General features: G+C 49.0%; 1 protein-coding gene across 3 annotated transcripts in view; it reads right to left on the reverse strand.

Annotated features, from left to right (window-relative positions):
- POLR3GL (RNA polymerase III subunit GL) overlaps positions 1 to 15,940 on the reverse strand; it is a 304,240-nt gene that overhangs the window by 21,835 nt on the left and 266,465 nt on the right. For 2 of the 3 annotated variants that reach the window (XM_069652578.1, XM_069652587.1), the window contains one exon: positions 5,594 to 5,641. The exons of the other annotated variant lie outside the window; for it this stretch is intronic. In XM_069652578.1, coding sequence (XP_069508679.1) covers positions 5,594 to 5,641 — 48 coding nt within the window. The remainder of the gene's footprint in view (positions 1 to 5,593; positions 5,642 to 15,940) is intronic. 3 annotated transcript variants of the gene reach the window in all.

Here is a 15,940-nt window from a genome sequence, read left to right on the forward strand (position 1 = left end):
TACAAGCACTCAGGGCGGAGATGATCGCCTTACGCCAGGAAAATCAAACTCTACGCCAAATGATAACCCAAGGGGTTCCGAGTACCTCACAGGCGGAAGGATCCTTGGCACACACAACGCCCATCAAGTTTGATGGAGATCCGCGACGTGTAGCGGAGTTCTGCAATCATTGTCGAATCCATTTTCTTTTCAGGTCGACTCATTTCAACAATGATAAGGCCAAGATTGGTTATATCTTGGGGAATTTGACAGGCAATGCTCTGGCTTGGGCACCTCGGTTTGTGGTTACCAATAGCCCAATTTTGAATGATTTTGCAGCTTTTGAAAAAGCATTCCTTGAGGTTTTTCAGACGCCCAACCTGGCCTCCGCTGCGGGGAACCAGTTGATGGATTTGAAACAGGGGAACGCTGACATAATAACTTACATTAGTCGCTTCCGTCTACTGGCAACCGATTCCCAATGGCCAGAAATCACACAAAAAACTCTGTTTCGTCGTGGGCTAAGAGAGGAGTTCAAGGATGAGTTACTCCATATACCCGAACCAGAGACTCTTCAACACCTAATCGAGCAGGTGCTCCGAATTGATCAGAGACTGGCAGAACGGAAGGCAGAGAGACGTCGGTTCGAGAGGGGCGGTTCCAGAACGACCAGTTTACCTGCCAGATCATCTGGGCCTACTGAATCCGGACCAGAGCCTATGCAACTAGGAGCTATGAGGGGTCCTTTATCAGAGGAAGAGAGAAGACGAAGAAGAACGTTACGTCTATGTCTCTATTGTGGAGCTGCTGGGCATTTTCTGGGTACGTGCCCTTTACGATCCCAGAAGAAGAAGGCGGAAAACTAGAGGACCTGTCGTGTATTGGGAAGGCAGCGACAGGTCCCCCTCTTTTTTCAGTCCTTTCCACGTTCTGTTCAGTTCTACATCCCATGCAACCCGCGGTGCTACAGACTCTGAAGATCCTAATCAAGTTGCCTGGCAGAAGTTTGGAGGTGTTTTCTCTGTTGGATAGCGGGGCTTCCGGCAATTATATTGATGAAACATTTGCCTCTGTGAATCGGATTCCACTCTTGTCCAGATCCACTGCTCTGCCCGTGGAAGTCATCGACGGAACTCCTTTGTCCTCTGGGCCTGTCCGACAATTCACAGTGGGTCTACCTCTTCAGATTGCCGACCATCTTGAAGATCTCGCTTTGGACGTCATTAAGTCCCCCACCTACAAGGTGGTTCTGGGCCTACCATGGCTGCAACACCATAATCCGGTAATTGATTGGAGAACGCACACCCTGACCTTTTCCTCTGCAGTTTGTGCTCAGAAGTGCTGTTTGTCCACTCCGACCCATGCTCCTTCGACCCCCTTGAACTCTAATGGTAGTGGGGTCCGTGTGTGTTCCATCTCTCATGTTCCTCAGGAGTACGTCGATTTTGAGCACGTGTTTGCTGAACCGGGCGATATACCTCTACCACCACATCGCCCGTTTGATTGTTTGATCGAGTTGTTACCTGACTGCGTGATTCCCCATGGGAAACTATACGCTTTAACACGGGATGAGAAACAAGTGCTTCAGGATTACTTGTCGGATAGTTTACAGAAAGGATACATAGTTCCGTCTAAGTCTCCCGCAGGGTTTCCCTTGTTCTTTGTGAAGAAAAAGGAGGGCACCTTGAGACCTTGTGTTGACTATCGAGAACTAAATGACATAACAGCTAAAGACTGATATCCACTTCCATTGATTCGCAATATCCTGGAAACCCTACATACTGCCCGGATCTTCACCAAACTGGATGTACGTGGAGCATATCACCTAGTACGCATCAAGAACGGGGATGAATGCAAAATGGCTTTCAAGACATCATTTGGGCATTTTGAGTATAGAGTCATGCCATTCGGTCTGTGCAACGCCCCAGCCATCTTTCAATGGTTTATGGACAACATCTTTAGTGATCTCATTGGTTTGTCAGTCTGGATATATTTGGACGATATCTTGGTTTTTTCCAGATCCATCGAAGAACATGTGAGACATGTACGTGAGGTCCTTCGACGTTTCTCTTTCAACCACCTATTCGCAAAGGCCGAGAAATGCAGTTTTCACCTATCCAGTATTGAATTCTTGGGATTTGTGATCAATCAGGATGGGATAGAGATGGACCCCAAGAAGGTACAAGCCATTCAGGAGTGGAAACAACCCCATGATGTAAAATCACTACAACGCTTTTTGGGATTCGCAAACTTTTACAGGCACTTTATCTCACTGTTCTCTCAAATCTCAGCGCCCCTTACCAGGCTGACCAGCAGTAAGATCACTTTCAGGTGGGATTCTCTCGCTTCTCAGGCATTTGACACCTTGAAGTCGGCCTTCATGGCCGCCCCGATTCTGCGCCACCCTCAGGATGATCTACCTTATATCGTAGAAGCAGATGCATCGAACTTTGCTGTTGGTGCAGTTCTTCTGCAGAAAGATCCAGAAACCTCCGTTGAACATCCGGTGGCCTACTTCTCACGCAAGCTGAGTCCCAGTGAAAGGAATTATGCGGTTATCGAGCGGGAACTGTTGGCTATAAAAACCGCATTTGAGGAATGGAGGCATCATTTACTTGGAGCCCGTTTTTCGGTGGAGGTTCGTACTGATCATTGCAACCTGCAGTATCTACGCTCCTTGCAATGCCGAACACCCCGACAGGCTAGGTGGGCCTTCTTTTTCTCCCCATTTGTGTTTCACGTTACATACATTCCAGGAACTGCTAACTTGAAAGCGGACGCTCTCTCTCGATCCCTGGAAAAAGAGGAAGAAACGCCCAGCTTGGATCAGCCACTGATTTCCCCTCAACATTTCTTATTGGCCTTGTCATCTCATCTACAGTCTATCGCTGACGCCACCGGGACGGATCCTGCTAGATCGGCCCTTCTTCGGCGTGAGTCCGTATTGGAACAAGATGGACTCCTGTTTTTCCGGAAGAGGCTTTACATTCCCGAGGGTACGATTCGAGAGGGCATATTGCATGGGTTTCATGATTCACCCATTGGAGGGCATCGAGGGATGAGAGCTACACGTGAACTGATATCCCGACAATTTTGGTGGCCAAGGTGGGCTACCGACGTTCAGAGATACATCGAGAGTTGTCCCGTTTGTGCCCAATGTAAGGTCCCAAGGAGACGGCCTCTGGGATTGGTGGTACCAACTGAATTAGCACCATACCCATGGCATACTATTGCCACTGATTTTGTGGTTGATCTACCTCCCTCTGACGGGTATACTTGCATCATGGTTGTGGTCGACAGCTTCACCAAATATGCTCATTTCATCCCATTCCACAAGATCCCTACGGCTGCTCAGATGGCTTCAGTCTTTCTCCACGAAATCTATCGATTACATGGTCTCCCAGAAAAGATAATCTCGGATCGTGGTTCTCAATATCTTTCAGCTTTTTGGAACAAGGTGTGTAGTCATCTGGGTATACGTAGAGCATTGAGTTCTGGTTATCACCCGCAGACCAACGGGCTTACAGAAAGGACTAATCAGACCCCCAACGCGACTCAGTCCAACTGGAAGGCATGCTTAGATCTCGCAGAAGTATCCTACAACAACACTGTTCATGCTTCCATTGGAATCAGCCCATTCTTCTGCTCTACTGGTCAACATCCCAAATTGGTGCCGTTTCATCCTGTGCCCACCAGTACTGTTCCATCTGCTGATGTCCTGGTCTCAACCATTCAACGACAACAAGAAGTGGCACGTGAGATCCTGAAGAGAGCCAAGGAACGGATAAAGGCCCAGGCTGACAGGAAAAGGAGTTTGGAACCAGATTTTCAAGTGGGGAATAAGGTGTGGCTGTCCTCCAAAAACCTGCCACTTCGCAATTTACCGGTTAAACTAGCTCCCCGGTATTTTGGTCCGTTCACGATAACCGAACGGTTATCCTCCGTAGCCTTCCGTCTCCAGTTGCCTCCCTCTTGGCATGTACACCCTGTTTTCCATGTCTCCCTTTTGAAGCCCTATGTGGCCGATCCCTATGGTCGGTCCTGCCCTCGCCCTGCCTCTGTCCTCGTCCAAGGGGTCCCGGAATTCGAGGTTCAGGGGATTTGCGATGCCCGCTATCGCAGGGGGGTGCTTCATTTCTTGGTGGATTGGAAAGGGTACCCGGCTTGTGATCGTACTTGGAACCTCATCAGCATGTGCACGCTCCCCGCCTGGTGCGAGAGTTCTATGATCGGTTTCCTTGGAAACCCGGGGCCCCGAGTCTTCCTGGGAGGGGGCATAGTGTCACGCCACTTTTGGGGAGACCGAGGTCCGTTGCGATCGCTCTCCCTTCTCCCTCCTGGCGGATCTACCCGCGCTTTCGCGCCTGGGGAGCCGCCAGGAGGAGAGCTTCTGGAAACCGCTGCTGGAGGGTTGCGGCGCATGCGCGGGAGACCACTGTCTCGGTTCCGCGCATGCACCGTAGATTGGGCCTGCGCGTTGGGAAGGGCTTGCCTTCCAAGCCTCGTTTCAGGTCCGCCGGCACCCGGAGACGAAACGGCTTGCGTTTCAGGCCTCGCGGGTGCCGGCGGCCCATAAAAGGGAACCGCAAGCAGAAGCCAACCGCGTCTCAACGCGGAAGCTTCGTTCGTGTTGCTCGCTCCTGGTTTCCTGTGTTTCCTGCTTTTACCCTGCCTTGCCTCCAGCCTGCCTGGGTGCCCTGCTCAGCCCTGGGTCCTCTTGGGCCCATTTGCCTTGCCTTGCCTCCAGCCTGCCTGGGTGCCCTGCTCAGCCCTGGGTCCTCTTGGGCCCATTTACCCTGCCTTGCCTCCAGCCTGCCTGGGTGCCCTGCTCAACCCTGGGTCCTCTTGGGCCCATTTACCCTGCCTTGCCTCCAGTCTGCCTGGGTGCCCTGCTCAACCCTGGGTCCTCTTGGGCCCATTTGCCTTGCCTTGCCTCCAGCCTGCCTGGGTGCCCTGCTCAACCCTGGGTCCTTTTTGTCCTGCTTGCCTTCTGCCTGCCTGTGTGCGCAGTTTTGCCCAAGGGTCTCTTTGGTCCCACTTGCCCTACTTGACCTCCAGTCGCCTGGGTTCCTTGTTCTCGCCCTGGGTTCCCTTGGCTCCAGTTTCCCCTCTGACTCTCCTGGGACCAATTGGGCCTTTGTCTTTTTCCTTATTCTTTGGGCTCCCCCTTGTTGGTTTCCCTTCCCTATCTGGTTCCCCTTTTCCTGTCTGGTCCTGCCTGGTGCCTCGTCCTTTTTGGATCTACAGACCATCGGGCTAGTCAGCCATCTCCAAACCAGCTACCTGAAGTTCTCCTGAAAGTGTCTTCCTGCGGATTGGTGCCCCGATTTAGTCTTTGTTTGGTGTGATCCCGCGTTCACCTTGGACTTCACCTTGTTCCGAAATCTTCAACCTGACTGCTGCCTCTCCTGTCTGTGCTTGCACAGTCCCACCGTCACGTAAATCAGGAGAGTGCCTTCCGTGACGCTGGGAGTCTGTCCATCCTCCACCCTGTACCATTTTTGTGGTAGAGAGGCGGGTTCCCCGAGTCACACACTCGTCATTCAGCTGGCTGCAGACTGGCGGCCCCAACAAGATCCACATCAAAGAAAACAGGTACGCAGTCTTCACGTACATCCCAGCTTGACAGTTGCAGGCTGCCCGTTTGTTGCCATGGTAGTTCCTGTTTGAGATATAAAAGTGCATTAAGTAGGTGAATGTAAACATTTTTGTTGGCACTCTATGTACCAGGAGGTCATAAAAAGGGTGATAGTTGGGGGGGAGGGGTGCACAGAGAAGGGCGCAGAAAATACATCTATTTTATACTGTTATTTTCAGTTAAACACATTGTTTTTTGTTTCCATTTATCTTGATCAATAACCTGTAATAGAAATGTTTCGTTAACAGCTTTCTTTTTATCAGTCACACTCCTCCATTCATCTGTTCATGTTCACTCATCATTTCCATTATGTTGGTTTGCTGTTGCCTGTACTTCCACATCCACTTCTTCCTGCACACTAGTATATGCCTTCCGCACATCTGTCAAATGTATCCAGTACCTGAGTCCTTTCAACTTTACAGCTGTGGGTGTGCAAAACACCACTTCATATGGCCCATGGAACCTCGGGGCATTCCACCGGCGCACAAAGCTCCGGACATAAATGAACTCTCCTGGCATTAATTGTCCCTATGTGTCTGGTTCCACAAAGGACACCGTTGTATTCCCTTCTTCCCTTGTGGATGGTGGTGAGAGCTGCCTTGAAATTGCACGCGCTGCCCTAGTTAGTTTCTTCAGGTAATCTGTGAATTCATCTCCTAATATGGTGGCGCTTCTGTGTGCATCTGAGTGTTGGCGCAGTGGGGAATGTGCTGTGTGCATCCGTCTCCCTGTCACGATTCTGTGCGGGGACAGATGATGATCCTTGCTCGGCTGATTTCTCAGCTCAAACAGCGCAAGGGGTAAGCAGTAGATCCAGTTTTTCTTTAATGAAAAACACAATTTAGACAATCTTCCTTTCAACAAGCCATTCATCTTTTCGACAACGCTGTTACTTTGAGGATGATAAATCGAGCAGAGTTTATGCTTTATCCGCAATAACGCAGTCACTTCCTTGAAGAGCTCGTTCACAAAATGAGTGCCGTTGTCTGAGCGAATTACGTCACAAATTCCCCAGCGCGGGAACACTTCCCTCACTAGGAACTTTGCAGCGCTCTTAGCATCAGGTCGCGCACATGGACCCGCTTCCACCCACCTCGAAAATGGACATACAACCACTATCATGTAGCGTGCCCCGTTACACCTCTCCCCCATGTCTGCATAATCAATGTGCAGTTCTCTGAAGGGCCCTGTTGGTTTTGGAATTGTCCCCCTCAGTGTCCCTAGGGTCATCCCAGAGTTATATATTTGGCAAGTTGTGCACTCCATTGTCAATCTAGATACGTGCTCCTGGAGACATGGCACAAACCAATCTTCCTGTATCTCTGCCACAATGTGTTGCTTGGTATTGTGCGCTGGAAAATGTAATTGCTGGAATGCTATCTCTAACAGTTTGATAGGCATTACTACTTTTCCTGAGTTATTTTGGCGCCACAATAAGTCTGTTGCCGATTGGCTGCACCCCCTTTTTTCCCACACCATCTTTTCTTCACAACTTGCACCCTCCTGTAGTTCTAGTATTTGCGATATGGGCATGGCATTGTATCCTTCTGGAAGCTCTTCGTTCATCTGGTGCTGCAATAGGTACTGACTTGTTCCATGTATTTCGAAATAAGAAGCCTCTTTGGCAGCAGCATCTGCTGCCGCGTACCCCAAAGACACAATGTCGGTGTTGGACGTATGTGCTTGGCATTTCACTATTGCTACCATGTTGGACCCTTCAGGGCCTCAATCAATTCCTTCAACAGTTCGGCATGCTGCACTGGGGTCCCATCCGGCCTTCGAAACCCTCTCCGCCCCCACCGGGCTAGACCTCCGTGTACGGTGGTCGTCATGTAGGCCGAATCTGTGTATATCGTTACTGCACATCCTTTAGCTGCATGTAATGCTTCTATTAGAGCGATAAGTTCTGCTGCTTGGGCTGAGAAATGGGATGGGAGGCGGTATTGTACTAACACTTCATACTCACCTTCTTCTAGCCTCACTACTGCTAGTCCCACATGTTTCTCTCCTGTGTCCATATCAATAGATGCTGATCCATCTACAAAATACACCTCTCCTTCGCTGTCATGATCTCTGCTTCCAAAAGGTCAGGGTTTTCCCAACTCCCTTGGAAGCAGATCCATAACCCAGGTTCCGAGTGCCAACCAGTCCCAATTGGGACCTTTTGGACCCAGTCCTGGCGCCAGTGGCACCAGGCTCATAAATATGCCCAGTCCCAGTGCTGGAAGCGCCGGGCTCATAATGCTTGGGTGGACTTACCTGCAGCAGACCATGCTGCTTACTTGCCTGCCAGTTGAGCCTCTGATCCTCTTCTGTTTGGAACTACGTTTCCTGTTGGGTGGGGCAGGAGCCACTCCCTAGATTCAGAACACTGGAACTCTTCTGGAAAGCAGGAACTCTTTTCTTACCTAGGCGTGGCTGTGGAAGGAGACACCTAAGCACTACAGGAGGCTATTTAAACCACACCCGATGGATGAATCTTGCTTTGCGTTATTCTGCATCCTCTGCAGCAGAACGCTCATCGTGTCTTCTGCATCTGATCCTGGGCCTAAGGAAAAAGGCTTACCATCCTGAATCCAGTCTTCAGCAACACCTATAAAGACAAGAAAGAACAGGTTAGCATTACGGTCTTCAGTGACAGCTCTTCACTTACCTGGTCCATCGGCTGTCACCAACGCCTCGCGCTGCATTCCGGCATCTGAAAGACAAAGGCTTACCTACTCTTCATGCGCTCCGGAGGTCTTCACACTGCATTCCGGCATCTGAAAGACAAAAGCTTACCAACTCTTCGCACGCTCCGGAGGCCTTCAGCGCTGCATCCCGCATCTGAAAGACAAAACAAGGTGCGTTTAAAGACATTGGGGAACTTTAATACTCACGTGCCATTACTCCTTTCCACATCTAACCCAGTGGGTATTCCGGCACCCTGCAGCCGCTCCGAACTTGTACCTGCAAAATAAAAAGACAGTTAGAGCGCATCGTGAAGCAGGCAACAAGCGCTTACTTACGTGCTTCCAGGCGCTTCTATTCATCACACGGGCTCCATCTTCAACTCACTTCAGCCCGTCATCCGCCATCGCTGGAACCCTGCAAAACAAGAAACACCATTACTAAAGACTTTAAAGACATTAGAATTACTCGAAACTTACCGTTCGTGCAGTAAACGACGGACAGCAGTCCTCTGAAGTCAAGAGGCCTGCTCCCCTTACCAGTGAAGAAACTGGTTACAGCACCCTGCCCCGAGGCAGATGGAGAGCACGGCGTTCACTTACCTAAGGTGAGAGCGTTAACCTTTGGGGTTCTACAGGAGAAGAGAAAGGGAAGAAGAGAGAGACATTCAATAACCCAGTTCCTTAATCCCATATTTTCTATCTGCAGACATCTTACCCTTCGAGTCAGACATACAGTGCACAGAGGTCCTGCCCAAAGAGCCAGCCGTGTGTTACACATCACCTTTGAAGATACGGTATACGCCCAGTCAAGACCGGCGCCTCTATGGGAATCAGGTGAGCGTTACAGAACGCAAAGCCTACCACAAAACTCCCGTCCAGGCGCTGTGGAAACCTCGGATACCGACCAGCTAGCCCAGTTACTTGGGGAACTAAGGGCAGAAGTGCATGCAGCCCGTCAGGAAACGAACGCTCTAAGAAGGGAACTGATTATTTCCAAGGAGCGAACAGATGATCTCGCTAGACAATTGCTACAGTCACAAGCCGGACAGACCCCGTTACCCGCATCTGGGGGAAATCTTCCTTCTACATCCTCTATGAATCCAGTGCAGATCAACCTACCTGGGAATGTACCTCTGGCTCCGCCCGAACGATTTTCTGGTGACACAAAGAGGTTTGCAGTATTTATCAATCAGTGCCGGTTGCATTTCTTATGCCGGCCAGCAGCCTTTCCAACTGATCAAGCTAAAGTAGCTTTCGTGCTTTCGTACCTTAGTGGCAATGCGGCAGACTGGTCGATCCCTCTAGTAAATCAAGATGATCCGGTCCTCCATGATTTTCAAGCTTTTCAGCTCAGTATGGAAAAACTGTTCGCAAGACATTCACAGGGGCAGGCCTTGGACAATGAGCTTCTTTCGTTGCAACAAGGTAATCAAGAACTTTTGGCTTATATTGCGTCTTTCAACAGACTGATAGTGGAAACTCAATGGCCTGAGGACAAAAGGATTACGCTGTTTTATAGAGGTCTACGTGGAGAGCTCAAAGATGTGTTAGCCCAAGTAGTGAATCCCCCACAAGATTGTTCGGACTATATAGACTTAGTCGTTCAAATAGATCACAGACTGCAGAACAGGAAGGCCGATCGTTGCAAGTTTGATGCTCGAGTATTTTCCAAACCGCCAACTCCTTCCAAAGGAGTAGACTCCGGGGAACCTATGCAAATAGGGGGTCTGAAAGGTCCTCTAACACAAAAGGAGCGGGAACGGAGAAAACAGTTGCAATTATGCCTCTATTGCGGAAACTCAGGGCACTTTCTTCGAGACTGTCCGGTGAAACCTGCCAAGAAGGCAGTAGGAGCTGCAGTTACCAAAGTTACAAACTCTGAGCAGGGAAACGACCTCGCCCGACAAGAATAGAGGTCCTCTTGCCGAGCGTGAAAACCAGTTCCGTGACCTCGCATTTCGTGATACCTATGGTCCTCATTAGCCCTGATAATCCGGATCGATTACATGCAATTGAAGCTTACGTCGACAGCGGTGCCATCGGCAATTATGTGGATGATGAAATGGTTTTGAGGATGAATCTAACTCTTTGTCCCAAGGCTGTAAAGGACGTCATTACTACGGTGGATGGTACAGAGATAGCCTCCAGGCCAGTAACGCATACCACTCAAGAGGTGACGCTAGTAAGTCAAGATGGACACCATGAGAAGATCGTGTTCGATGTGATCAAGGCCCCTCAGTTTCAGATTATTCTAGGAATACCCTGGTTAGAGAAACACAATCCTCTGATTGATTGGCGAGCAAGAACGGTCCAGTTTCCAGAATGTGTCTCTACTTGTCACCCTCCACCTGGTGTTGCATTGGCAGCAATTTCTTCAGAGACTCCCCAGTTACCTCCCGAATACCTAGAATACCAAGATGTTTTCCGGAAGGATCAGGCTAACTCTCTACCTCCTCATAGGTCTTATGACTGCCAGATAGACCTGATACCTGGATCTACTCCTCCTTGTAGTAGAATTTATGCCCTCACCGAGCCTGAGAACCTTCACCTTCGACAATACCTGGATCAATACCTGGCAAATGGGTTTATTCGTCCTTCCAAGTCCCCTGCTTCTTCAGCTTTGTTCTTCGTTCCAAAAAAGGAAGGAGACCTTAGAACTTGTATAGATTATCGCTCCCTGAACCAGATCACCGTTAAGAATAGATATCCGTTACCTTTGATCCCTGAACTCCTGGACCAAGTCAGAAAAGCATGCATATATACAAAGCTGGATCTTAGAGGAGCTTACCACTTGGTACGAGTAAAAGAGGGCGATGAATGGAAGACGGCCTTCCGCACCAAGTATGGGCTATTTGAATATCAGGTCATGCCCTTCGGACTTTGCAATGCCCCGGCCGCCTTTCAATATTTTATGAACGATGTCCTCAGAGAGCTCATAGATGTGTGTGTTGTTGTTTACATTGACGACATCCTCGTTTATTCTTCATCGGAATCTGAACATCGGAAACACGTGAAAATGGTCCTCGAAAGATTGCGTCAACACAAACTTTTCGCTAAATTGGAAAAATGTGTTTTCAACGTGACTGAAGTTGAATTCTTGGGATTCATATTATCACCTGGCGGAGTGCGTATGGATTCAAAGAAGGTCGATGCAGTTCTCAAATGGCCATCACCATCCTCCGTAAAAGGTGTGCAAAGCATGTTAGGCTTCGCTAACTTTTACCGCAGGTTTATCCCCGAATTCTCTCGAATAGTCCAGCCCATCACTGCCTTGTTAAAGAAACACAAACGTTTTGAATGGTCTACCGAGGCGGAACAAGCTTTCCAGGATTTGAAGACTAAATTTATCTCTGCACCAATCTTAAAACACCCTCGCCCCGAACTCCCCTACATCGTGGAAACTGATGCTTCAAGCCTTGCCATGGGGGCAGTTCTATCACAAAAGGACCCGGTAACCAATCAGTTGCATCCCGTGGCATTTTGGTCCCGCAAATTCTCGCCTCCTGAAATCAATTACACGATTACTGACAAGGAACTTCTGGCTATCAAGTCTGCCTTTAAGGCTTGGCGGCATTATCTGCTGGGGGCCCGACACACCGTTACTGTGATTACGGATCACCGAAACCTGCAATATTTGAAAACCGCAAAAGCCCAATCCTCTAGACAACTCTGTTGGGCATTATTCTTTGCCGAGTTTGACTTCATAATTACCTATCGACCTGGTACAAAGAACGGTAAAGCTGATGCCCTTTCTCGGATGGGAGTGGAAGAACACTTGATCAACCCTAAACCTGTACCAATCATTCCCGAACAAAGAATTCTGGGTGTAATCGCCACAGAATCCATAGAGGAAGTTAAGGATAAAGCCAGGCAACTTGTAACTCCAGCAGACATACAGAATTGGCATCTGCAGGGAAAGGACTTTGCAGTAAAGGACAACTTATTGTATTTCCAAGAACGATTATACCTACCCAGCACAGATTTACAGAAAAAAGTAATCTCTTGTTATCACGATTCTTTAATGGAAGGACATCCCGGTATGGCCAAGACCTCAGAAAAGATCAAGCGCTACTTCTGGTGGCCGTCTTGGAAAAAAGATATCAGAGACTTTATAATGACCTGTGGAGTATGCGCCCAAAACAAGAGTCAAAAGGAAAGACCAGCAGGCCTCTTACGCCCTATTGACATCCCACCTCGCCCTTGGCATATGCTTTCTATGGACTTCATCACCGATCTACCTCCATGCTCCGGATACAATACGATTCTAGTAATCGTGGACTTATTCTCCAAGATGGCGCATTTCATTCCGCTCAAAGGCTTGCCAACAGCAGCAACTCTGGCCCGAGAATTTCTCGAAAACATTGTCCGACTGCACGGTTTTCCTTTGGTTCTAATTTCGGATCGAGGTAGTCAATTTATTTCTCATTTTTGGCGAAGTTGCTGTCGGTCGGCTCAAATTGATGTGAGACTATCAACCAGTCACCACCCTCAGACCGACGGACAAACCGAGAGGACCAATCAAACTCTGGAACAGTATTTACGCTGCATGCTGCAATAAACTGAAAAAACTTGGAAAGACATCCTTTGGATAGCCGAATATGCCTACAATAACTCTGTCCATTCGGGAACTGGGAAAACCCCGTTTTTTCTTTTTTACGGCAGTCATCCTCGAACCTCGGAGTTGGATCCCCTCCAAGATCTTGAAACACCAGCAGTAGACTACCTGCATTCTACAATCACCCAAGCCTTTAAGGAAGCTGTTTCTCACCTTCAAAGGGCTAAAGAACAATACAAGAAAGGAGCAGATCAACATCGGAAGGAAGCCCCTCAATATCAAGTAGGGGATCAAGTCTGGTTATCCACCAAATATCTACCTCTAAAAGGGCCACGCACATTCAACCCAAGATACCTTGGGCCCTATTCCATCACTACCATAGTAAACCCAGTAGCGGTCAAGTTGGACTTGCCCCCGCACATGAAGATACATCCGGTCTTCCACGTCTCTCTATTAAAACCTGTGCAACCTCAAACCCGACTAACTAAATCTCCAAAACCTATCCTAGTTGATGGAGAACTCAAGTTTGAAGTCAAAAGCATTCTGGACTCCAAGATCTCCAAATCTAAACTATTTTACCTAATTGACTGGAAAGGCTACGGCCCCCAAGAGAGATCCTGGGAACCTGCTGAATATGTCCACGCTCCTCGCCTAATCAAAAGATTTCACCGAACATTTCCTGACAAGCCTAAACCCCCGGAGAAGCCCGGTTTGGGAGGGGCCTTGAGGGGGGGTACTGTCATGATCTCTGCTTCCAAAAGGTCAGGGTTTTCCCAACTCCCTTGGAAGCAGATCCATAACCCAGGTTCCGAGTGCCAACCAGTCCCAATTGGGACCTTTTGGACCCAGTCCTGGCGCCAGTGGCACCAGGCTCATAAATATGCCCAGTCCCAGTGCTGGAAGCGCCGGGCTCATAATGCTTGGGTGGACTTACCTGCAGCAGACCATGCTGCTTACTTGCCTGCCAGTTGAGCCTCTGATCCTCTTCTGTTTGGAACTACTTTTCCAGTTGGGTGGGGCAGGAGCCGCTCCCTAGATTCAGAACACTGGAACTCTTCTGGAAAGCAGGAACTCTTTTCTTACCTAGGCGTGGCTGTGGAAGGAGACACCTAAGCACTACAGGAGGCTATTTAAACCACACCCGATGGATGAATCTTGCTTTGCGTTATTCTGCATCCTCTGCAGCAGAACGCTCATCGTGTCTTCTGCATCTGATCCTGGGCCTAAGGAAAAAGGCTTACCATCCTGAATCCAGTCTTCAGCAACACCTATAAAGACAAGAAAGAACAGGTTAGCATTACGGTCTTCAGTGACAGCTCTTCACTTACCTGGTCCATCGGCTGTCACCAACGCCTCGCGCTGCATTCCGGCATCTGAAAGACAAAGGCTTACCTACTCTTCGTGCGCTCCGGAGGTCTTCACACTGCATTCCGGCATCTGAAAGATAAAAGCTTACCAACTCTTTGCACGCTCCGGAGGCCTTCGGCGCTGCATCCCGCATCTGAAAGACAAAACAAGGTGCGTTTAAAGACATTGGGGAACTTTAATACTCACGTGCCATTACTCCTTTCCACATCTAACCCAGTGGGTATTCCGGCACCCTGCAGCCGCTCCGAACTTGTACCTGCAAAATAAAAAGACAGTTAGAGCGCATCGTGAAGCAGGCAACAAGCACTTACTTACGTGCTTCCAGGCGCTTCTATTCATCACACGGGCTCCATCTTCAACTCACTTCAGCCCGTCATCCACCATCGCCGGAACCCTGCAAAACAAGAAACATCATTACTAAAGACTTTAAAGACATTAGAATTACTCGAAACTTACCGTTCGTGCAGTAAACGACGGACAGCAGTCCTCTGAAGTCAAGAGGCCTGCTCCCCTTACCAGTGAAGAAACTGGTTACAGCACCCTGCCCCGAGGCAGATGGAGAGCACGGCGTTCACTTACCTAAGGTGAGAGCGTTAACCTTTGGGGTTCTACAGGAGAAGAGAAAGGGAAGAAGAGAGAGACATTCAATAACCCAGTTCCTTAATCCCATATTTTCTATCTGCAGACATCTTACCCTTCGAGTCAGACATACAGTGCACAGAGGTCCAGCCCAAAGAGCCAGCCGTGTGTTACACATCACCTTTGAAGATACGGTATACGCCCAGTCAAGACCGGCGCCTCTACGGGAATCAGGTGAGCGTTACACGCTCAGAGCATTTTCGCACACCACCGTGCCCTCCCCTGTTTCTCCTGTGTATGTTGCACAATCGCGTTCTTGCATGTCCTCTAGTGTGCATGGTTCTGTAATGAATGTTGCTGGGTTTACTGTCCTGCACCTCACTACATGGATATTGGCGCTGGACAGTATTATCTCATAGGCGGTTGCTCGCTGTGTAGTCAGTGTACTCTTTGATCTCTCTAGTATTGCAAACAATGAGTGTTCCACAAATAACGTCACAGGGCACCCCATCACTATTGTGGCACTCTTCTCAATGGCGAACGCAGCGGCAGCAAGAGACTGCTCGCACACGAAGTGGCCTTGCATTACTGCATCCAATGTGCCACTATAGTAGGCCAATGTCGTACGTTTTGTGTCAGTACAGCCGTCATAAGAGTCCCCTTGCAATGTGAGAACAGGTAAAATTCGCGCTCAAAATCAGGATTGGCGAGTACTGGAGCACTCGAGATCAGCTCCTTTAGCGACCCAAACGAGTCACTCATTTCATTTGACCACTCTATTTTCCTGTCCTCTTGCTGGGCCGCTTTGAGTGCTTGCAGTAATGGTCTGGTGTAGGCTGCATAATCTAGTATCCATGTTCTGCAATAGTTACACATTCCCAAGAATTTCTGCATCTCCACCACTGTGGTTGGTTCTCTCACTGACCTTATTGCTTCTACTGTGTCAGATATTATTCTTTTCCCGTCCTTTGATATCAGCTGTCTCAGGTACACCACTTCTGACTGGCAGCATTGTAGTTTCCCTTTGTCCACTTTGTACCCTTTATTGGCCAGCAATGTCAAGAGGGTAACTGAGTCTCTTCTGCACATCTCTTCACTTTGTGCGCAGACGAGCAAATCGTCTACGTACTGAATGATCGTGCTTTCAAC

The sequence above is a fragment of the Ambystoma mexicanum genome, chromosome 1p, assembly GCF_040938575.1.
Source record: "Ambystoma mexicanum isolate Mex_15411 chromosome 1p, UKY_AmexF1_1, whole genome shotgun sequence".
NCBI classification, from domain to species: domain Eukaryota; kingdom Metazoa; phylum Chordata; class Amphibia; order Caudata; family Ambystomatidae; genus Ambystoma; species Ambystoma mexicanum.